The 23,243-nt window shown below is 31.8% G+C and overlaps 1 protein-coding gene across 7 annotated transcripts; it reads left to right on the forward strand.

Annotated features, from left to right (window-relative positions):
- The first annotated feature begins 785 nt into the window (after window positions 1-785).
- Window positions 786-22,745, forward strand: LOC143248941 (mitochondrial inner membrane protease subunit 1). Of its 7 annotated transcripts, none has more exons than XM_076497967.1 (8): window positions 787-931; window positions 6,374-6,488; window positions 9,281-9,376; window positions 10,010-10,132; window positions 13,298-13,386; window positions 21,160-21,268; window positions 21,662-21,775; window positions 22,188-22,745. In XM_076497967.1, exons 4-8 carry the CDS (start codon window positions 10,010-10,012, stop codon window positions 22,227-22,229), a joined length of 477 nt encoding a protein of 158 aa, XP_076354082.1. In that variant the 5' UTR covers window positions 787-931; window positions 6,374-6,488; window positions 9,281-9,376; the 3' UTR covers window positions 22,230-22,745. The 7 variants fall into 7 exon arrangements, with proteins under 7 accessions (XP_076354086.1, XP_076354082.1, XP_076354079.1 ...); XM_076497969.1 differs by lacking the exon at window positions 787-931 and adding an exon at window positions 1,027-1,238; XM_076497971.1 differs by lacking the exon at window positions 9,281-9,376 and having other exon boundaries at window positions 786-931; window positions 21,642-21,775.
- The last annotated feature ends 498 nt before the right edge of the window (window positions 22,746-23,243 follow it).

Here is a 23,243-nt window from a genome sequence, read left to right on the forward strand (position 1 = left end):
TGTTTCTTATTGTGTTTGTAGTTTTTGTGGTTGACTTTATGCATGTAACTATTATTATACAGGTATAAATAAGTGATATGTTTTACTTAAAATGCTTCATAATGCGTAATTTTTGGAGGTCTGTAACGGATTAATTTAATTTACAGTATTTCGTATGGGAAAAATTGATTCGGTTTTCGAACAGTCTTCTGGAACGGATTAAGTTCGAGAACCGAGGTACCACTGTACTTATTTCTAGACCGGATATAAGACTCTGTTAAGTTTGTATATAAACCATCATTTGATATAACTATTAGTAATAACCGTTATAATAAATTGTCTTGTTTTTACGTTTCTATATTAAAATATATTTGTATTAAAAAAGAAATTGTGTTTCAAACTTGTTGGTTAATAACATAGATTTCATATATATTAACATTTTAATTAACTATTAAGCTCATATTCAAAATTCTGGTTATTTGAAGTGGTACGCGTGTGTGTGTTTTCTTACAGCAAAGTCATATTGGGCTATCTGCTGAGTCCGCCGAGATTGAAGTTGTAATAACGTACGTAACATAATAAATCAGACTCATCCCAAATAAATTATAATACGTAACAACTGCTATTAAATACAATGATATAAGTCAAAATAAATTGTCGTAAAAATTCAATATTAATATCACTAAAGTAAAAACCACAACGCATTCCGATTTCAGTTAACAAACCATCCAACTTTAAAGTAATTCAGTAGGATACTGGTGAATATAATATGAATAAATATCAATTTTATATGTGTATTTGGAAGTCTTACATTTAACATGAAAAAGTACTACCTTACACGCTCTTTAATTATTTATAAAGCAATTTTAACATTTCTAAATTATGCTTATTAAATAGCATTGACAGAGGGGGTATTAAGAACTGTGATGAGGCACACGTGAAAAATTGCAATGTAAGTTAGTGTTTTTATGTTATTTTTTGTTAATTTAATTGTGATTATTTAAGTCACCTAAACTACGTAAATGTTCTACCTTTGTATTTTCTCAGCTCTTGGAAATTGTACGGAATATTCATTGTCGCATGAGGAATCAAACGGTTTTCGTAAACCTCAAAACTGAAAAGAATTCAAGCTGCAGACATAACGATCTTGTTATTTTGGTCGATGGAGAAATATTTTTCTTAAACTTTGCGTGAGATCACCACAACCACCGGACAACTTCCAAGTAGAAAGCCTCTAATATACTATTGCCAAATTGAGGGTAAAGATCCAAGTATGGGTATATCTTAGAACGCCAGGGATGGGTAGTTAACTGTTACTAATAAAGCAAAGAACAATGTTTCGACCTTCCTACGTCATTTTTACTTTAAGATAACCCATGTATAGGGTAAAATCATACTCAATGTGAGGGATAGGGTTGAATGTTACATGGGATAAAACATGGATGGGATAGCAAAGTAAATAGGGAGATTATGCTAAAATATGGGAGTTGAAGTTACTCTGTAGTGAACTCTATTGAAATTTCCTATTATGTTCTCATGACTTTCTTAAAATATTAAACCTGCCTTCTAATGGCGATCATCCCTCTTTGCAGCATAAGTCTGTGGACTTGTAATGTTAACAAATGGGAAATCGGGTTTTGCTACCAGTGGTGGGCAGAACAAAAATAGTTTGTTGTGTAGCTTTGTGCTTAACAAGAAAAACAAAAATGTAAAAGTAACAGTAATGGATGACTTTGCCAGCCTATAATACATGCCATTAATTTGCATTAAATCCCACTTTACACTCTAACCCACTGTTTTCCTAAAGTACATGTAACTAGTGCAATGAATATAATAGATATGTAATATCCCAGTTTGGATGTATTGGGCTTGATAGTAGAGTTGAGAAAAATTCTCTGCAAAATGACAAAGCCTAACCACACGTGCTTGACAAAAAACTGTTAACTGAAGAAAGATGAAGACAATAATGAAAAATCAAGCTGTTGCTGGACATCAAAAATACTGATGGTGATGAAAGACAGGCAGCAGATGTAGAAGTTATGAGTTCTGGTGGATAACAATGAAACTGTTTATAATGAAAAACAGCAAGTGTCTCTTAAGAACAATCCATACACTGATACAGATCTCAATATTTATTTCTAACTTCTGTGGGTCTTGTATGCACCCAACTAAGTATTACCAGTTTGACTGAGTTGACTCAAAGGTTCATTGTTAAACAAGGCAAATTTATTTTTATATAACTTATAGGTTTAGACTGTACTATCGTGGACATAAGTTAAATTTAGTTATTTTTTATATACTTATGATGATATAGGCTTAATGTATATAAGCTGCACGGGAACTAAGTAGGGATGGAATTATAGATATTTGAATAAAAACTGAAACTGAATTTAGTTGATGCTTATGTAAATGTGTGTTAGTAGAATAAGATAAAACTGCCTTGAAATTCATTTTATAAGAAAAGTTAATCAGTAGTAATACTTCTCACATAAATGTATTTTTCAGTTTCATTTCATGTTTTCAACATTTATTATTTATGCCTACAAGGGACATAACAAGTAATAGTGATAGTTAACTGACTAAGATTTGAGCCTCACTCTGTACTTATACTGTAAGTTACAGTTTGTTTTGTTTTTTTGTTAACTTGCTAAAACATCCTTTCTATATTTATGAAGATGCTCAACTATCTTTAAGAAAAGGTATCTATCTAATCTTTATATGATTGGCTTTGATATATTTTAACTGCAAAGTCAGCTTTGAAATAATTTTAGTATAAAATGCAATAACCAAGGGCTAAATATTGGAATAGTCACCCAAGTTACTCCAGTATTCAGAGTAAAAGGAACAGTCATTACTTTAATAACTAAAGGCTCAAAGTCAAAGGCCTAATGTGTAGGATAAAATTTGTATTAATAATGAAAATAATAGCCATGATTGGTAATTTTATTAAAAGTATGTGAAATACTGAATTGAATATCAAACTTTATTAATACAAAAAGCAATAGTTAACAAGGACTAGACTTAAGAGGGTTGAAGTAAATCCCTTTAACACTTCTACGAAAAGTGGCCACTTTTCGTAGGAGTGTTAAATGTATAGTAAACTCAAGCGTAATGCTAGTTAAGGCTGTATTAATTTTCTAATAGGATGGTTATTTGTTTAATAGTTTTCGTTCAGATGTAGTAAAAGCTTTGATATTAAAGGAACTTAAGAGAAAATTTGATGAATGTTTTGGACTAGATATTATTAAAGTAGTTTCTTTATGCAATTTAGAATGCAAAGTGGAATACACTAGATGGTCAGTTGACCTTTACATATCCTTTGGAAATTAAATTGACAAAATTTCTTTCACAAACCTTATTCTGTCTCTTTGTCAATCTATTATTTGATTTTATATTTGATTTAGATCAGATCTCTATGAAAAAACAAGTTATTTAATTATATAAACGCTAAGATATGCATCTAATGATTATAACAATGGTAAATATGTATGATATGCATTACACAAAACTGACAAGTGAACATGTGGAAAGGGCAATTTATTTCACTTAATAAAATTATTTTAAAACTAGTTTTATAGTGCTAGAATATGCATTTAAAAATCATATAGAAATATTTTGTCCAAAGTTGGGTAATCTTACAAATGGGGAAGTTGTATGTTATTGTCTTTAAGAGGTCAGCACATGGAATGCTAAAGTGCAACTTGAAACATTTTGTTGAAAGGGTTATGGAGGTAAGAAAGGGTAATTAGGAGCTTCAGTGAACTGAGTCTATATATTAGTATTTTGCCAGTTAAAGGGAAAAAATTATTTGTATCTTTACATTTAAAGGAACCATTGTTCATATATAATTTGCCACTTAAAAGGAGATATTGTTTGTAAGGAATTTATTATTTAACAGAAAATGTTATTGATAACTAGCCATTCACAAGAAAATATTGTTCACTTTTATTTTCCAATTAAATGAATACTTTGATCATCAATAACTTGCTATTCAAAGAAAAATAATATTAGTAATTCTCAGTGTGAAGAAAAATTGTTTATTGCTGTTTTAAAATTTGAAGGAAATACTGTTCATCAGTAGTTTGCTATTTACAGGGAAATGTTTATCAGTAATTTATTATTTACAGAAAAATGCTGCTTATCAGTAAATTAAGAGAAAACATGATTAACACTTTGGCAAGTGGTCTTGGTTCAGAGGCCATGTCATGACGTTTGTTGACTTGCATTGTAAAGGTTATTGAACTACTACTTTATGAATTTATCAAATTGTAAATTATAATTCAAACTTTAATATTATATATGAGTTAATTTCTTAATTTAAAAGTAAATAGAAAAAGAACACATCTAAATATAGATTTTAGTGAGTCACATGGTATGTTGAATGCAGCATCATTTAAAATCAGATGTTTGTGATGTCAAAATAATAAGTACAGTTTCATACAAATTAGGAAGTCAAATTACTAATATTATCAAACTAGAATATAAAATAAGAGCCTCATAATTTTTTTTTTATTTTGCTGAGATATGATTTGTATACTGAATCTAAGACAGTGGCCTTGTTCACCTCCTTCCATTTTTGGAAATGGTCCCTTATTATTAGTTATATAATACTTTAATACATGACATATGAATAACTAATCAACAGGTTAGAATGCCCCCAGAGTGGTTTCCCCCCATCATTTTCATGTTTTAAAAGGCTATCGCATTCTTTTGAACAAAGTTTTCAAGAATGTAAGTGATGTCTTTAGTCTGTTCGAAGTTTCTTATTTTTTGAAATCTAAGTACACCTTAACTACTAAGCCTAGTAAATTTTAGTGGAATTCTGTAGCTATTTAAGAATTTTTTGGTTATACACCTTTATATATGAAACCTACAAAATATTGTTTGATATTCTGTATTTGCAAAATTTTAAGACTTGACAACCTATGTCCAGCAGTAACTGAGTGCAAAGGCCGTAGTGAGAAAAGATGATTATTTGCTTTACTTCTTGACTTATTGTTCTATATTTTAAGGAAAATGAATTTAATAATTTATTTCTAAATAATAATAATTTATATATATATATATAATGTATAATAATTGAAAGGTGACTATATATTACAAAATACTAGTCCAAAAAAACACATCCAAGAAAGGGAAGACTAAAGGTCAGTTTTATATTACTGGATAGGTGACTTGAGTGCATTTACAGTGGATCAATGTAAGTTATGTTAGCTATACATGACTGGAAGGTCAATATAATAAAAAATAATAATAATAAATATATATGTAAATATATAATGTTATGAGACTGAAGCTACTTAGACTAAACATTTTTGTATTATAATATGTAGTCATTCTAGAACAAAAGCGTAATTTATATTTACTTCCTTTTTTTTTTTTTTGATGGTTACAAGGTTGGTCAAGTGACAGACTCCACATAGTTAGAGTATAGAAAATAACAAAATATAAAGTCTTACTGAAAATAAACATTTGTAAGGTATTTAGGAAGTTTTAGAGATTTCACAAATATTATTTGAGATTTTTGAGACAATAGTTTTTTTAATTATAACATGTAATGACTTTGTATTTGGACTGGTAATGAAACAGATTCTTATTTTCAAAAACAAATCTTTAGTAAAAATATTTCATTAAGAATTCTGATTTTTTATATGCAAAACACTTGTAATCTTTACTAAAAGTCTACCAAATTTTGTGAAGATATACATGCTGTATCAAAAGGTATAGTGCAAATACTTAACGTGTGCAAGTGTGTGGATGAACTCGTATATTATACTGAGCCCATAGCGAAGGGGTTAACTGGTAGCATAATTAGAAATGTCTTAAGACATTTTATTGATGTATCAAAAACAATAAATGAGAGGATAGATTTTTTGCCCTTCTCAATAGCTGAATTGACTACTGTACACTCATTAACACATCAGTTATTTGCTTTAAGTTTCATTTCACTTATAATCAGATCATTTTATATAGTGTTAGATGTCATTTGCCCTTAAGAAATGTTAAGTGGCAGAAGGACATGAAAAGTAATACAGACTGAGATAACTATGAAGTATATGTACTCTATATTGATTGGCTCTTAATAGCCTTTGTTATTTACAGATTTATGATGAAGTGAATTAGTTTGAGTTTCTAGAGTTAAGTTGATGGAAGTTACTTGCACATTCAGATAATATAGACATAATCACTATTCATTATTTAAACTGTCAATTATTAGGGTGACAGCTTCTGTAAACTAAGGATAAGAGTCAAATGAGAGTAACAGCCTTTAAAATCTAAGGGTCAAGGATTACATATGAAGGTGACAGTTACTTGTAGTGTCTAGTGATTTTTGTACTTTAAGTATAATCAAATCATTGCTCATTAGTCTTTCAAGATATCCTTTTTTAAACAGGTCTACAATTTATTGAAACCACATGGATTAAGCTGGGAACCTTTTATGCTTTATGAAGAAAAACACTCAAAGCAATTTAAGGCTATATCCATAAAACTTTACCATTAGCATTGTGGTAAGTATTTATTAAATTATGAATGAAATAAAGATGTGTTTTGCAACATTAATTAGTAACCTAAACAGAGCACAACAGTAAAAGAAAACTGTAATTTACAAATACCTAGTACTTTATTCAAGAAAATATTGACCACACATATTTCAGATCTATGATTGAACAGAATCAAAATATTTATGTGGCTTTTCCAGACCTAATAATTAATAAAATGGTTGATACTACTATTTATACTTAAATGAAAGTGCACAAAATTCATGTATCTCACTTGCAAGCAAAGTTAATTTTGTAAAACGTGCAAATAAATTATATGTATTAAATGGCATAAGTTCTTATTTGAGCCATAGTTATGCCCTCTGGGGACTAATTTGTGGATGCAGTCATTACTGAGGCAGGATAGCTTATACTAGAAACATTGATAATAACTTAGAAGCTTGGATGTAAAATAGCACTGTTTTGAATAACTCATTCATTTCTATAATATGCCATTTATCTCATTGTTTACCAAACTTTTCTTTACCCTCAGCCAAATAAGGGGTCATTAACAGGTTTTTTTCGTTATCAAAAGTAGAAAATGTATGCTGGAGTTGAGTGAGGTAGGAACTTGTACATCTTTTGTAAAGTGTTGAAAGAACAACATTTACTATCAATAAATAGCCTGCAAAAATATTGATCATCAGCTACTATGGAATATGTTTCAGACTTGTACATCTTTTTTTTCTTTTTTTCACATTGTGCATTTATAATGAATGATGGTTATAACTTTTTTGTTTAAAAACTTAATTATTATGTGTGTGCTTTTACAGGGGAGGGGATCATAAAAATGCATTCAGTGTGTACACTTCTAACAATGGCAAAAGCTCTGATTAACTTCTTAAGAAACTCAAAAGTTGTTTGTTGTGTTGTGTGCATGATGTTGTGTTTTTATATCATTGCATGCTAGCTAAGAATAATCTTGTACAAATTCTCTTATTTATTCTACATCAGAAAATTTTTAACATTATAATAAAATAATGTATAGTGTTTTCTGTAGATTGAATGCCTATTTTAATAATTTCTACACAACTTAGACTTTACAGGAGTTTCTCAAACAGAGAAACTGTGGTTAGCCAAAGGGAATTCAATTATTTTGGACTTATGGACAGTGAAAAAAATAATGTTTTCTGTAGATTGAATGCCTATTTTAATAATTTCTACACAACTTAGACTTTACAGGAGTTTCTCAAACAAAGAAACTGTGGTTAGCCAAAGGGAATTCAATTATTTTGGACTTATGGACAGTGAAAAAAATAATTCCAATCATATAACTGTCTTTATCTTCAAGTAACAGTGTTCTGCTTAGTTATATTGGTGTGATAACTTAGAACTGATGAAGTTTTAAGTGTTAATATTGGTAACAAGCTATGATTATAGGGAAAATTGTTAAATTTTACAAAGGTGCATAAGGGATGCCTACCTAACTAAAATTTGTTGTTACCTATTATTATTAAGACTTCACCTTATTTGTACTTGTATATCAATGCACCTTGTTTTCAGATTTTGCTGATAATGGAATAATTGCATTCTAAAGAGTTTGGTAAATCATGCAAATGACAAGTTTATGTTAAAACTAATTAGACCTCATTTGTATTATTAAGTTTGATGTATTTTTGATCTAAAGACATTGGTCTTCAGGGAGAAGTATCCACAATGACACCTTGGATGTATAAAACTATTAAGAGATAGCATAGCTATTGCCAAGAATTAGTGTTATTGTTGACATTCTACATAATACACATAATTTAGGTAAAATAATTTCTCATTTAGAACTGTGCCAGCTGGCAATCCACTTGGAGTGAGCAATGCAACAACAAGCTTTTTCAAAATAAAACCCTATATTGGGCTTTGGCCATCTAGCTTCCGTAAGGTTTGGAAGGAGGAAGTTGTTCTAACTAGACTATGCATTGGTCACAGTTTTTTAACTCATCGTTTTCTTTTATCTGGAACTGTTGCACCAGTGTGTAGTTTGTGTAAGACTCAAATCACTGTAAACCACATTTTAGTTTCTTGCCATCGTTATGACTCTCAACGACGGCACTATTTTAAACATGTTCTGTCCCAGGGTTTGTCCGTAATATTGGACAGTGTTATTGGTGACGGCGACACTGTCCACCTTGATAAAGTTTTTAGTTTTTTAATGACCATTAATCTTTTTAATCTTATTTAAGTGTTTGATATTTATTCATTGCACCTTTTTATTTGTGGTTTCCTTTTAAGAGTCTCAATCTCTCTAGTTCAATTTGAAATTGGAAAATGGCCAGAACATTAAATAACTTGACACCAGGACTGGAAAGGCCAACTTCAGGTGACTAACGCTGCTGTTTGAACTATCCGTTTGAACTACCCGTTAGTCGTCCTGGTGAGTTGTTATTACAATTTTGCTGCATGTATTTTAACACTTTTATTACTTTTACTTTTGGTACTGGCCATAATGACAGACAACTTGGAATCAGGACAGGAAAGACCAACTTCAGGTGACTGGTGGTGGTTCTTGTACTTACCTGTTAGTCTTCCTGGTGGGTTATGATCATTACCATTATGCTACAGAAAGTCCTTTACAACTTTGTAGCCTGGATGTCAACATTGGTTTTATGCCATTTTATGTTTTTAATTGCTGTTTTGTTTTTACCTTCATTTCCTTTTAAGAATTTTACTTCATTTACTTTACTTTTACCTTTTCGCCAGACATTTGGCTAATTATTATTACGGTTTTGTTACTACATGTCTTTTAACACTTTTATTACTTTATCTTTTAGTACTGGCCATAATGACACATAACCTGGAACCAGGACTGGAAAGGCCAACTTCAGGTGACTGACGGTTGTTTTTGTACTCACCTGTTAGTCTTCCTGGTGGGTTATGATCATTACCATTTTGCTAGAGAAAGTCCTTCACAACTTCTCTTATTCTGCTTTCTCTCTTAACATTGTAGACTAGGTGTCAACATTGATTTTATGCTTTTTCTGTTTTTCAATGCTGTTTTGTTTTACCTTCATTTCCTTTTATGTATTTTACTATATTTAATTTATTTTTACCTTTTTACCGGGAGTTTGGTGCAGATAGCCTAGCTGCTTTGTGCCATAAAACATGAAATCAACCAACCAACCTCATTTAGAAAGTGGTTGTGATATCTCTGTTGTGGACATGTAAAACAATTGTCTTTTTTTCTATTTCCACAGCAAAATTTGTAAAATTTACATTTTGTGAATACTTTATCTTCAAGCAAATAAAATTTCCTATATTTTTTTCAGTTATAGCCATGCTCTATCAATAGCTCTGACCCTTGATAAAAATATAAAGCAGAGATCAAAACATAATTAATAATTTATGAAGATAAGATTCATTTATTAAAAAATACCTAATGTGTATTCAAGACTGTGTTTCATTTTCAAAAAAGCAATGCGTGGTTATTTACATGCTTACTTGGATCTAAGTAAAATGTGATGTACTTGTCTGATAATGTATACTGATTTTTGTCCTCCTAGATGGCAGCAGTTGCCCAGAGCCTGAGAAGAGCAGCAGCCAAATGGTGTAAAGTGTTGGTGTATGGTTTACAGAGTGGATGTCTTGTCTACTGTACTCTAGAGTTTGTAGGAGACTTTGTTATTGTGAGTACTTTTTCTTAAGATAATGAAGAAGTTTAGGAAACTTTTCTTCTAAATTATCTTTCATAGAAATACTTTTGTAGTTTTAGTGTTTGTTATATAATTGTCTTCTCTGCCTTTATAAGTACTGTGTAATTATTATTGTTTTGTTAACAAAGAAATATACTATGAAGAAATGTCTGTTATATAAATGACTGTAAAAATACATTATTGATGTTAAATAGCTTTTGGTAGCATTACCAACTTTAATAAACTGTGTCACATACTACTAGAGTTCTTGTTCCATTGCTTGACTACAGTGTTAAAATATTTCCACTGCCCTTTAAATTGTGAAAATATTCTTTGTCACTGCTAGTTTTTGTGTTTCTCAGATTTGTCATTGGTTGTGGTTGTAGTCCATTTTCAATTTTGGCCAATGGTAAACTCCTTAAGATAACTTTGAGGAAACAGCCAGTATAAACTGTAAGGTAGAGTAAAGTCAGTCCTTCATCTCTGAAATGTGTACAAGGACTGTAAACAGCTGTGACCAAACATTCCATGAGGGTTTTAAGTGCATGTGTGGCATATCACAAAATTGGACAATAAAAGTTAATTTCTATTGACTGAATTGTACTGTTTTTCAATGAAACAGTTGCACTGGCTAAACTGAGACATATTCCCAGTGTGCCATTGAACTATGATGGCCTATAATTAGTATGACAGTCCTTGCAGCCTCATCATTCAGGAAGTAATTCATCAAATGTAAGTTAGGACACTTATCAAATTTGCTAAAGTCTTTTGGCTCATCTGAATTAACAAATAATATAATATCCAATTTTATTATTTAAATTTTAAAACATTGACCTTGTTTATCAGTTAATTTGATGTGTGTACACACAAATGTAGTTTTAAAAATGCCATATTGCTGTGTATGTAACATTCCTAATCTAGGCTAAAATTAGAGTATTGCAGTAACAGCAGCCAACAGGGTTACACAGAGTTATCTGAGTTCGTCTGCACATACAAACAACAGTTGATTGCATGGACAATACCATGACAAATAATAATCTGATATGAATTCAAAAGATTTTTTTCTTGGTAAGAATAAAAAGACCAATAGTAGGCCCAGAACAGCAGCAATCATGATAGACTTCAGAGGGATTTCAACAAACCCTCAAAACTCATTTTGTGTGCATTTTTGAGTATCAGTATAATGGTGCTTATCAAATTGAATTTTCATAATTAATTTGATTCTTGGTTAAGTTTTATCCTGGGCAACACTTTGAAATTCTACATTAATTACAATTCATTATGACATTTGTATCTTATTTATTTGTAAGTGTATAAATTATAAGTGTTAGTTGTTTAAACACAAACTTTTTTTAAATATCTAAGTTGTTGTTTTTTTTAATTTCATTTTGGCTTCAGTATTTTCTTGGAAATTTGAAGACAAAAGTTAGTTTAATTTGAGTGTACAATATCTTAAGTGAATGAGAGCCTCATATTTCGTTATAGAACACCTCAAAACCTTCCTGACTCAGAATCCTGAGATCTTCTAGACCTAAGACCCATGCTAGTTTTTCTCATCATGTTTAGAGCTGGCTTGTTAACTTGATTTAATCAATTATCTATTAGTATTGGATAGTGTTATATAAAATAACAAAAAAATATGATTCAATTAATGTCACAAAAGTAATCAAGTAATTGAAATGTCAGTTATTACTACTTCTGTTGGCTTGATGTGTGAAATGAGATGATATTTATGCTTTATACTTGAACAAAATTTTAAAATGTGAAGTTGTGGCCTTGCATCCATTGTTACATAACTAGCCACAGTGATAACTGTTACATTTTTTTTTGTGTCTAAATAGTAGTGAAACTTCAGTATACTTTCTTATTTATTAAAAGATGTAAGCATAATCAGTGTTGCGTTTGTCTGAAATTACTAGACATTAACTAATAACAGTCCAGCAAGGTGCAATACTAAACTTTCTTTTCAAAACTGCAAATTTTTCTTTATTCTTCTTAATTTATCTGTTATGGATTCAAAACCAGAAGTGTGCAAAAATAGTTTTTCACATCTGTCTCTCATATCTCCTGCAAATCACTGCTCAAGAAATCTTTCATTCAATACTAGAACTTGCAATTAGATGAAGGACTTTCTGAAAAACTGTTTATATATGCAATGTAATATTCTAAAAGTTAAGGTTTTGACAATTGAATCTGGTAAAGCAGTAGAAACCAACAGGCCCGAAATTTGTGATTAAAAAAAATCACATGAACTACAGATGTTTTTTTCTTACATATTTCTCTTAATACATCTATTTTGGATTCATAATGAGAATGAAAGGCATATAAAGATAGTATCTTAGAGAATTAAATCTCACTTTCAGTTCATAGCAGGTTTCCTACTATGTTCTGTTTGATAAAACAGATTTCCTAGTATGTTCCATATGATAACAGGTTTTAACCAAGTTCTGTATGATATATTTTTATGTAAAATAGATTAGTAAAATGTGTTAAAAACACAAAACAGACTGAAAAAAGGAAGATTAGTCTCATTTGAGAATAACTGATTAGTTGAATGTAATCAGTTAATGAGACCAGCAATTAATTGATTTATCAACTATCCACTTAGGTGAAACAATGGATGTAGCTGATTTTCTGATGCTCCACTAACTTATGGAGTTATCTTCTAGAAACATAAAACCAGATGTGTAAAAGTCTAACATAAACTATATGATAATGTTCTGGATTCTGAAGCTGTTAATATATATTATTTTCATTACATACAGGTATATAATAACTTAGGAAACCTTTCAGTGCATTTTAAAATTTTCAACATATTAAGTTCAGCTCAAGCAGACTGTTACATTCTGTAATGTGGCTTGGTAAAATAAATGCTTGGATACCAGTCACTCTCAGTGCCTTACCTCTGTGTAGTACTGTATAGCTCAGGGTAGATATGATGGATATCAAGTTGAGGTTTAACAAAAATGTTTTGAATGATTACATATGCATTTACAAACTGTTACACATTGAAAAACTTAGTTTACTATTGATACATTTTTAAATTGAATTTATAATTTTTGAATTGTATAGTAACTTCTTTAATAGCCACCTGTTATTTATCTCTGTAGATGTGTTGAAGACATGCCTTATATTTAAATGTACTCTGTTTTGTTCCAGTGCTCTGGTCCATCCATGGAGCCAACAATATTTTCCAATGACATTATCCTAACGGAGCATATTACAGTACTGCGACAAAAGATTGAAACGTAGGTTTGTCATTTGTTGTAAAGCACTAGTAGATGTAGCTAAAACTGTTCTAGGTTCAGTATGTTTATCTGTGAAACAGTAGTGAATATGTTGAAGTGGATGTAGGTTTATCTGTAAAACAGTAGTGAGCATGTTAAAGTGTTGTAGTTTTATCTCTAAAGCCAAAGTGGATTTCTTTATAATGTTGCAGGTTTGGTAAATTTATCTGTAAAACAGTAGTGAGTTCACTGAAGTATTATAGATTTATTTGCAAAACTTGAGGGTTTCTTAGGTTTTCAGTATGTTATATAAATATACCATGCATTTTCTATCTCATTATTTTAATATGGTGTGTTATTAAAATGTTATTTTTTTATGTACGGTTTCACGTAACATGGTCGAGAAAGCAGTGAAGTTGCTTTCATTTTAGCTGTCTTTGTTATTTATTATTTTCATGAGGTAACATCTGGTCTACTTTTAAAGCTGTAATATTATACATCTTTCAGTATTACAGTATGTGATCCCTTTATGTTATGCATTCCTTTATGTTTGAATTGGAATGGCCAGTCACCTGAATAATGCAAATCTAACATTACTGATTTAAGTAATGTTAGGTTTAAACAGTCTTGTTTATGATTTTCACCAATACAGTTTGGAGAAAAAACATGTTACTATTGTATAAAAACAATTCTCCAGTATTTTAAGGAGGTATGTACAAACATAGTGTAAATAATAGTCTTTATATATTATACACAGCCATGGATTATGCAGTAGGTAGACTAAGCATGTGCTTAGGACATCAGTAAAACTGTGGCATCAAAAGTAAAGAGAGAAACTTTTTGAAAGAATTTGATATTCAAAATTTCAAAGAAAACATGAAAGTAGTCATCATGGGAAAAGTCAAAACTTTGTTAGACTTCTTTACACTTCATTACACACTTTTCTTCCATTTTTGTTTTATTTTTATTACTTATCCTCACTTAAACCAGGTCTGCATTGATCAGTGTAAAAGTTACGAAATTGTATGTGTGTTTTCAAAACTTAATTCACTTTCTCTACTGTATTTAGAAGTTGGGCATGTGTCATCGACTCAACTTTGACAACACTATCCAGGATTATGCAATAAAAAATATAGAAAGAAGTTATTTTAATTTAAGCATCCATTTAAGTTTTGTTTCACTTCAAAAGATAAAAATTTATTTAGTTTAGTTTTTAAATTACACATATTTATGGTAGAGCTTATTCTTCAATAGATTTGATGAATTTTGAAAATAATCTTGTTGACAAGTTTATGGAAGGGCTACCTAGTGAAAACATGAGGCACTGCCTGCACATAAGAAATCTTGTCTTTAACAAGGCAACTTCTGTAGTTATGCAGTTTATGCAATTTCAAACCAGTTGCCAAATAGGAAAAAGCCTGCAGCTTTATCTTGGACAAACTGTCATACCCACGTCAAGACAAGCTTGTGCAATCCAAGTGCAACTGCAGGTATCCAGTAAATGGGTAAGGCTATCCCAGTCTTCCTTTAGTCTACATGTTGCAGCTTATGTTGATGATGCCTCCACCTAGTCTTTGGACTGGCAAAAATGAGTGAAATGTTTGATTTACCTGTAAGATGAGGGGTAACTTTCAAAAGAGATGCCCATGTGTTGGTAAGCAACAACATAAACAAAGCTAATAGTTTTAACCAACATTTTAGCAGGTGCATGAGAGCCTACAATACAAATAAACAATGCCTCAGTGTCACATTGTACAACTGACCTTCTTTGGGCAACTTCTACAAGTTAGTCACACTGTTATCAAGTCTAACTGAATTTGGATATTGTTACACACACACAAAGAGCATTGATGGTGAAATTGAGTCATCATATTTGTAGGATGGAGTAGAACATATAGTTGTATATGCTACTAACATGTTGAATATAAATACCATACAATGAAAAAAAAAACTGCTTTGGTTGTAACTTTTGTAAAAACTATCAACATTACTTGTATGGCAGAAATTTCACTGTTAAAGTGGATTGTGAGTTATACGAATGAGTGATGAACTTTAAAAATCTGAAATATCTCTAGAGTATGATATATAGTATATCATAACTTGAAAATAGTGATAGCTTATCTCACCATAAGGGAGATGGTGCCTTTTTTATTAGATGTTCACATCCAAGACACTGTGTGGAAATTGAAATCATTTTTACCAGACTACTGACAAAACATACAATAGCTGATTTTACTAATGGATGGATTCCATGATTAATACTTTGAAAGCACAAGGAAGAGCATCAGAAAGACCTATGGGAGATCCTTGCCATGCAATAAATTAAAGCTTGACAGGCTCAGATTGAGGAAAGCAGCATGGACTTAAGCAATTTGTAACGCTTACATGAGCAATTATCAGTGTAGGAAGGTATGCTATGCTATTTTGGTCAACTGCTGAACTGTGTTACAGCTAATGTCTACAGTGCTTAGAGGCAGGAGATTCCCCAGACTTTGTATAATGCAAAGATTGGAGAGTAACCAGATGTTACTTGCCCTTTTGTTAATATTCATCAATGATTCTGTTGACTGCATTTGAGTTGATACTTTTAGTATAATCATTAACACTGTTTGGTGAGCATGCCACCTAGAGAACAAGACTAAGTAGTTTTTCTCGTACAGATAGGCAATAGATATTGCTGATACACTTCCAGTAATAGAAAGAGATAAGCTGAATATAATTATGATCATTAATTAATAGTATGAAGAGGGCCAAAGCTTTTCCATTAGTTAATATATTATGTAGTTAATGTGTAGATGAAACAATTGATACCCTAGTTCAAAATAGCTGAAGAGATTTGTATGAATTGGTAAATTAGTTTTAACCCACTGAATGCTGATTCACAGAATAGGGTAGTCCCCCTCCAGCGCTTAAATGCCAGTGTGTCATGTATAATGTACAGCTTGAAGAAATTCCACATACATTTATAGCAACTGCAGTCAGTGAGTTAACAGCCAACTATTCTTTGAATTGTGTTGGATGTAGCAAAAATAACACTTTGTATTATCTTGCCACCTTTAATCTTATGGCTTAGTAGAGTGGATAATACAGGCTGTTAAGTGTATGCTAGTTAGCATTTACCATACAACATGATGATATATCATGCAACAGAACAGAAGTTAACAGGTCTTTCCATAACATACTTGTATTTGGGTGGGAACTCTTGATCCTTGTAGATATGATGTATGTCTTCCTAGTGTGGATGTTGCACATTCTCTACAAATATGTGTGAAGTTGTTAAGGTCTGAAATTGTTGACACATACAAATTCACTTATCAAAACCTAGGAAAGTTTACCATATGGCAGAAGAGGTGTTATGAAAAGACTGAAGAATAAATGTCCCCGTGTGGAAACTAGATGTGTCTTTGGTAATTGCAAGAAACACAGAAGCCATTGAAGCTGCATGAGTCCAGCTGGACAAGACCTCATCTTGTGCTCCAAAGAGTTGGTTTATTAGCGTATAAATTACAGCAAGCAAGAGGTACACAGTACATGCCAATTAGCTATATCTGGCATATATTAGCTAGATACCAACAAACTTCTTGTGAAGTGGGTTTGACCAGGAATGAGATGAGGCTGTTAAGTCTGAGAAGGTCAAAAGCACCAATTCATCCCACTATAACCAAGAAGGTAAGGAGAAAGGACAAAAATTTCAGAACAAGTCAAATGAAGAAACACTAAATCTAGAGAGAACAAACAGGTCTAGACAATTGGTTTAGTGGTGGTCTAAAGATCAATATGGCTGAGTTTGTTTTTCTCATAGCAAAGCCACATCAGACTATCTGCTGAGCCCACCAAGGGGAATCGAACCCATAATTTTGGCATTGTAAATACATAGACATACCGCTGTACTAGCAGAGGGCAATATGGCTGAGACTAAACTCTGTTACAGCAAGTGGGGCATTCATGTGGTTGGAAGATTAATGATCTTGCATTATGAGCTGTTAGGTGATATTATAAGATACAATGCAGTAACTACATGGTACATTTATCATTTGAGTACTTAAGAATTAAGATGGTTTGCCGATCATAAGATCAGAGGGCTAGAGGGATTTTACAGAGTTTCACTGTAAGAGATATCTGTAGGATATCACATGTTAGCTGCTCGATTCACAAAGTTTAAGAAGGGTTCTGTCAGTAAAATTAATACATGATGCATCAACAATTTGCACAACTGAAAACAACAGTTTGAAATGTCAAAACATAACTGAAAGGATGTTGCAGTCCTAGCTTTCCAAGGTAATGAGTAATATTCTATTGCAAAATGTCATCTGTGAAAATCACTCACCTCAATCTAACTGAATAGTGCAAGCCATAACAGGAATACCAGAAGATGCTTGCTAAGTATTTTTCATACACCTGAAAAGTGTATGACTGTTTCACCTCCAGTGAGAGAGTTGTGTATTGCTGTATACTGTTGTAACAGCACAAATGTTAATCTGGACTTATAAGAATTTTAGCTGTCTTCAAAGAATGTTTTATACAAGGATGTGGTTGTAACCATTCAGTTACAGCATTTTATGATACATCATATTAATCTTTTGAACAGTTGAAATTCCCCTGACCTCACATTTTCAACCCAAAGTTTTACTATTTCAGATCCAATTTTCAACTCCTCTAGTTTTTTTTGTTTTTCAACTACCTGGTAGTGTTTCCATTCACTCTGTGTGTGTGCTTAAACCTTCAGAATTGAAAGCTGGAAAAGTCATGTGAGATAAATATGTGGAAGAAAGGTGACTAAAATTTTGGCAACTTCAGACTAAGGTTTTGACAGACCACTAAGTATATCTTTCACAGATACAAAACATTGTAAATGACTGTTTTCCAAGCTTAACTGTTAAGATCTGGAGAGTTGATAGCAATCAAAGAAGTTTTATAATACAAAATCTTAAAAATAGAAAAATGCAGAATGTGACACGATTGAATTAATGTAATGTAGTCAAACTGAAGTGCTTTTTCCTACTGAATTGATGAAGAAAGGAAAGGTAAAATTGGTTATGCAGTTTTATTCCTAAAATGTTGAACAGAGTATTAATACATGCTAGATCAGAACAAACTGTACTGGTACTATTTATTCAGTTGTCCAAAGCTATTATTAAGATTGTATTGCAGTTTAGTGTATTATATTTTACATATTTCCATATGCGACATATTGCCACTAGGGATGCCAATATTCCCACCGGCCTGTTCTTCCAGTAAAGTATTGGTATCCTTACTGTTTACCAGTTTCAACCTGCTGGGGTGGATGACCATGGAGGCATCTTACTGAATATGTACCACATGATGGCTATAACCATTCAGTTCAGAATAGGACAGTGGTATTATGCTATTTAGAAGTTACAAGATCCTCCAGATGGTTGAATTTCTTCAAGTTCAGAAGTACAAATGCAGTTCATTTCTCCAATTGGATGCCCTTCCATTACCCTCATGTGGATGCTGGTACCCAATGAGTGACATTTCAAAGATTTAGTGAACCAATCACATAACTCCTCACAAGGGTTTTGGGTTATCTCTCTACCCCTCTCAATGGGTCTACTGTATTGTGGGTCACAGAAAATCTTCGTGGCATGTTTCCACTTCTGTCCTGGGTTCCCCTCATTTTTACAAGGTTGTTGGTGATCTGGATCATTTTGGGCTTGTTTAACGGTCATGGAAATCTTGTGCATGCAACAGACTTCCCTCAGATTTTGGATGACACATTCCCTGGCCACCTTGTACTTTCCTGGAATCTTCTGATAGGTTCCTTCTGGGATATGAGGTGAATACAGTATGATCCTCCTTCTACCTTCATAAAGGGTGTCAGTATGCAAACAATGAGGTTTTGGATACAGTTGACTTACATAGTGCAGCCCATCACACCCTACTCATTTTGTACCATGGGGCACATCATGGGATTGAGTAATTCTACATTTTTCTCTGTTTCTTTCTTGCACCATCCTCTCCCACACGGATAAGTTCATTACATGTTCTATCACATCTACCCCTCCTGACCAATTCACCTTTTGTGGCGATGAGATACCTGGCTCCGATGTGCCCCTCCTCAGATTCAGATCATCTGATCTGTTCCTCTCTTCTAGGTGATGTCCTTCAGGTGCTTACAAAGGATGTGTCTGGGCTTCCCTTGGACAACTCCATCCTCCATTTTAACATGGCATTCAAGCGAATTTTGTGAGTGGAGGGAGAGTACCATATCAGAAGATATAATTTTCCGAAATGAAAATGTATTTCTGATAAGTTCTTCCCTCTTCTCACACTTCTCATTCTTTCTCCCCACACATTTCCAGTGTTTGTGTCTTCTGCCAAACTTCAAGGTGATAATTGGTAGTAGTGCATAGAGGGAATCTTGTGCTGAACTTTCAATTCCAACAGAGGGACAGTGAAGGCTTGGGGCACGCTTTAAAAAAATTGCAAATAGGAGGCAGTACAAAACAAGAAAAAGGCTGTCTTGTGAGTGCTGGGAATTGCCTATCGGAAATATGTTTTCATTTAGGAAAATTATAACTTCTGTGTAAAACAGTACTAGTTAGCTAAAGTGTTCTTGGTTCAATATCTCTGTGTAAAACTGTACTGAGGTGGCTGAAGATTTCTAGGTTAATTGTTTATCTGTGAGAAAGTAGTGGTGCTAGGATTTTAATTAATGATGTTTATCTATTACAGTGGAGCCCCTCACTAACAACGCCCTTACTAACGACTTCCCCTGTCATACGACCGGAAAATTTTTGACGGTACCCTGTTTGCATTAAATTGACCCCTCGTGGACGACTTCCCCTCAAACACGACTAACGACCTACCAAATTGAACAATTTTGATTATTTTACCTCTCACTAACGACTAAGTGACATTATTATGTAGCATATTCTGTGAAGTTACACAGCGGTCTGCCTTCTCATTTATGGCATATTACAAATGAGTTTAATTATTTCGTAGTTAAACAGTATTACATAATATACTTCAACAATAAATCTATTTCCAGTGCGTCGAATCAAAAAGAAGATTAATTTTCATTGGTAAATTAATCTTATTCTCAATGCGCTCAGTGCGCTTATTCTATAGTACATAATGAATTAGGAACACTAAATCGGATTATTTAACAGACAGGATTAGTGTGCATAATATGAAGATGTGTATTTGATCATTTTTGTGTGTGTGTAGCATTTCTTCTACAGTGATTTCTTTATAAAAATGTATTTTATCATTGTATTTTAAGTCTGCATGAGCATTAATGATTTAAGAAAATGTCTTTTATGATCGTATTTTAAGTCTGCATGAACATTAGTGATTTCTTTAGTTTACGATCGTATATCCAGTCAGTATTTTAACACTTTTGTGTGTAACATTTTACAGTGATTTTTTTAAGAAATGTATTTTAGGATCGTATTTTAAACCTGCATTTGAACATTTTTTGTGTACAGAATGGTGAATAGACTTGTGTTTAAACATTTAATAGCCTCATAAAATCAAGGTAAAGTAGTGAGAGCTAGTGAAAATATATTTTGCATTACATATTACCGCATTTTTTATTTCATTTTTAAATACTCCATACCCTTAAAATGAACAGAGACCGATTGCCTATTATAAAAACGTACATAATTTAAATCTTGGTAACGAATTGGGTATCCACCCCTCACTAACGACTCCCCCTCATTAACGACCTTTTTGTTGAGGCATTTTTGAAGTCGTTAGTGAGGGGCTCCACTGTATAAGTGTTATGATATTTGTTAAACATTGATTTATTAAAACCTTTATTACTACTAGGGGAGACATTGTAGTATGTCGATCACCAATTAATCCAAGACAGTACATATGCAAACGTGTGGTAGGTCTTCCTGGTGATAAGATTCAGAGGGGGATATTTTCTGAAGTAGTAAGTATATATAATAGAATGAGTGTGTATGCCTGAGGAAGTTTAAAGTATGCTTATGCATTTCTTAGAAAAAAACGTTTACAACTTTAATTGCTATTTCCAAGATACATAAATAATATAAGTTGTGCAAGTATTCTTACGGGTTATACAAGTCATTAACCAAACAGCAGTAAACAGAAATATAGTAATGTACTTATTCCTACAGTTAAAGAAAGTCTGTTAACTAATGTCAATGGAAATAGAGGTAGTACTTAAAGTCAGTATAGTTTTTTGGTACAGAACATTAGGTAATACTTGTAATGTTAATGTAGTTATTTGTTATGCAGTTACAGAATACTAGATTGTACTTATAAAGTTAATGTATACTATTTTGGTAAATTTTATTGTATGCAGGCTGTACCCAAAGGTAATGTGTGGCTTGAAGGTGACAACAAAACAAACTCAACAGATTCTCGAACCTATGGACCTGTACCGTTAGGGTTGTTGCGTGGTAGAGCAATATGTAAAGTAAGTTTAACTAAAATCATCTATATTAAATGGAACCTCCTTTCCACTACAATTTTGCTCTACAACTGTAAAAAATGAAAATCATAAAATAGCTTTAATACCAAACCACATAAGGAAAGGTGTAGTTTATAAAGCTGGTGATAAACCATAATTTTACTAGGTTTTTTAATGATATAATTTTGAGTGTAATTTATTTGTAATATCAATAAATCAGGTTTCTTATAGCAAATATATTATACTGATATTTTATGTAAGTATTATTTCCATTTTAAAATTCAAAACTTCAAGTTTTAATTTCATTAGTTAAGTAGCAAATTTCATCTCTTTCTTTTGAAGAAATACATGAAATTAAAAATCTCTATGTTAAGTTTTAAACTGGATTGTAAACTTTACATTTTTCTTATTTTTCTAGGTTTGGCCTTACAATGACTTCCACTTCTTTAGTAATAGATAACACATCCCTATTACTTGTATCTTTAATGTTAAGATAATTTTTTTTTTTAATTTTATCTATTTTCAATTTTAAGAGGTGTAAAATTACAGTAACTGGACTATTATTTTATAGCTGTCATGCATTTTACGAGTTTTTAATTATGACTATTGTTGTCAGAACTAGTAAACTATACTAGTAAGCAAAGAAAGGCTCAATACTGGATATTAATATGTTACAATTATAAGATATAATTTTAAAGAAAAAAAGAATGCCTTATAGAAGCACAAAACAGAGGTAGTATAAATGAATTTGGGTGATTTTAGATATAATCAACAAGTAAATAATTCAGAAATGGGAATGTATAGAACAGTTGGTGTTGGTGATATGGAGTGGGGTTCATGTACCTACTCTATAATAATACAAGTTTTATTATTCAAGATCATGATCTTCAAAATTATTATTAATAATACTTGTTACATACAGTGACTTTGTCTTCATTGTCATTAACAGGTTTAATAAATACCTATATTTTATTGTTAATGATTGTTTTTTTTCTTTTTCTTCCTTCATGGCATCCATCTTATACAATTTGTGTTAAATAGTTTCATGTTAAGTTGTGAAAGAAACATATCAGGAAACTCCACAACAAAATGCAATCGCTATTGGTTTAATGTTATATTATTGTAAGAGTAATGTTCTACGTCTATCTTATCTTAACATCATAATTTTAACCTGCAGCTTTCTAGCTAATAAACAAATTACAGAATTAAAAAAAAAACAGCTTATAACAATATTTTATTCAGGCAAGCAATTGCAGTGGTGTATAATTATAGTTTTCTGTTTCTTCAAGTATGCCTCCAAGAGGCACAGCAGTACGTTTGCAGACTTAACAACACTAGAAACTGGGTTTTGATATCATGGTGGGCAGACCACAAATAGCCCATTGTGTATCTTTGTGCTTAATTTCAAACAAACGAAAACAAATTATTCAAGTATCAAAATGAAGAATCTCTGCTTTGGGTTATTAGTTATTTA

The sequence above is a fragment of the Tachypleus tridentatus genome, chromosome 4, assembly GCF_004210375.1.
Source record: "Tachypleus tridentatus isolate NWPU-2018 chromosome 4, ASM421037v1, whole genome shotgun sequence".
Lineage (NCBI taxonomy): Eukaryota > Metazoa > Arthropoda > Merostomata > Xiphosura > Limulidae > Tachypleus > Tachypleus tridentatus.

Coding starts and splice junctions, on each gene's coding strand:
- LOC143248941 (XM_076497967.1), top strand. CDS start 10,010: ATGGCAGCAGTTGCCCAGAGCCTGAGAAGAGCAGCAGCCAAATGGTGT. Junction 10,133..13,297: donor TTGTAGGAGACTTTGTTATT/GTGAGTACTTTT, acceptor GTTTTGTTCCAG/TGCTCTGGTCCATCCATGGA. Junction 13,387..21,159: donor CTGCGACAAAAGATTGAAAC/GTAGGTTTGTCA, acceptor TATTACTACTAG/GGGAGACATTGTAGTATGTC.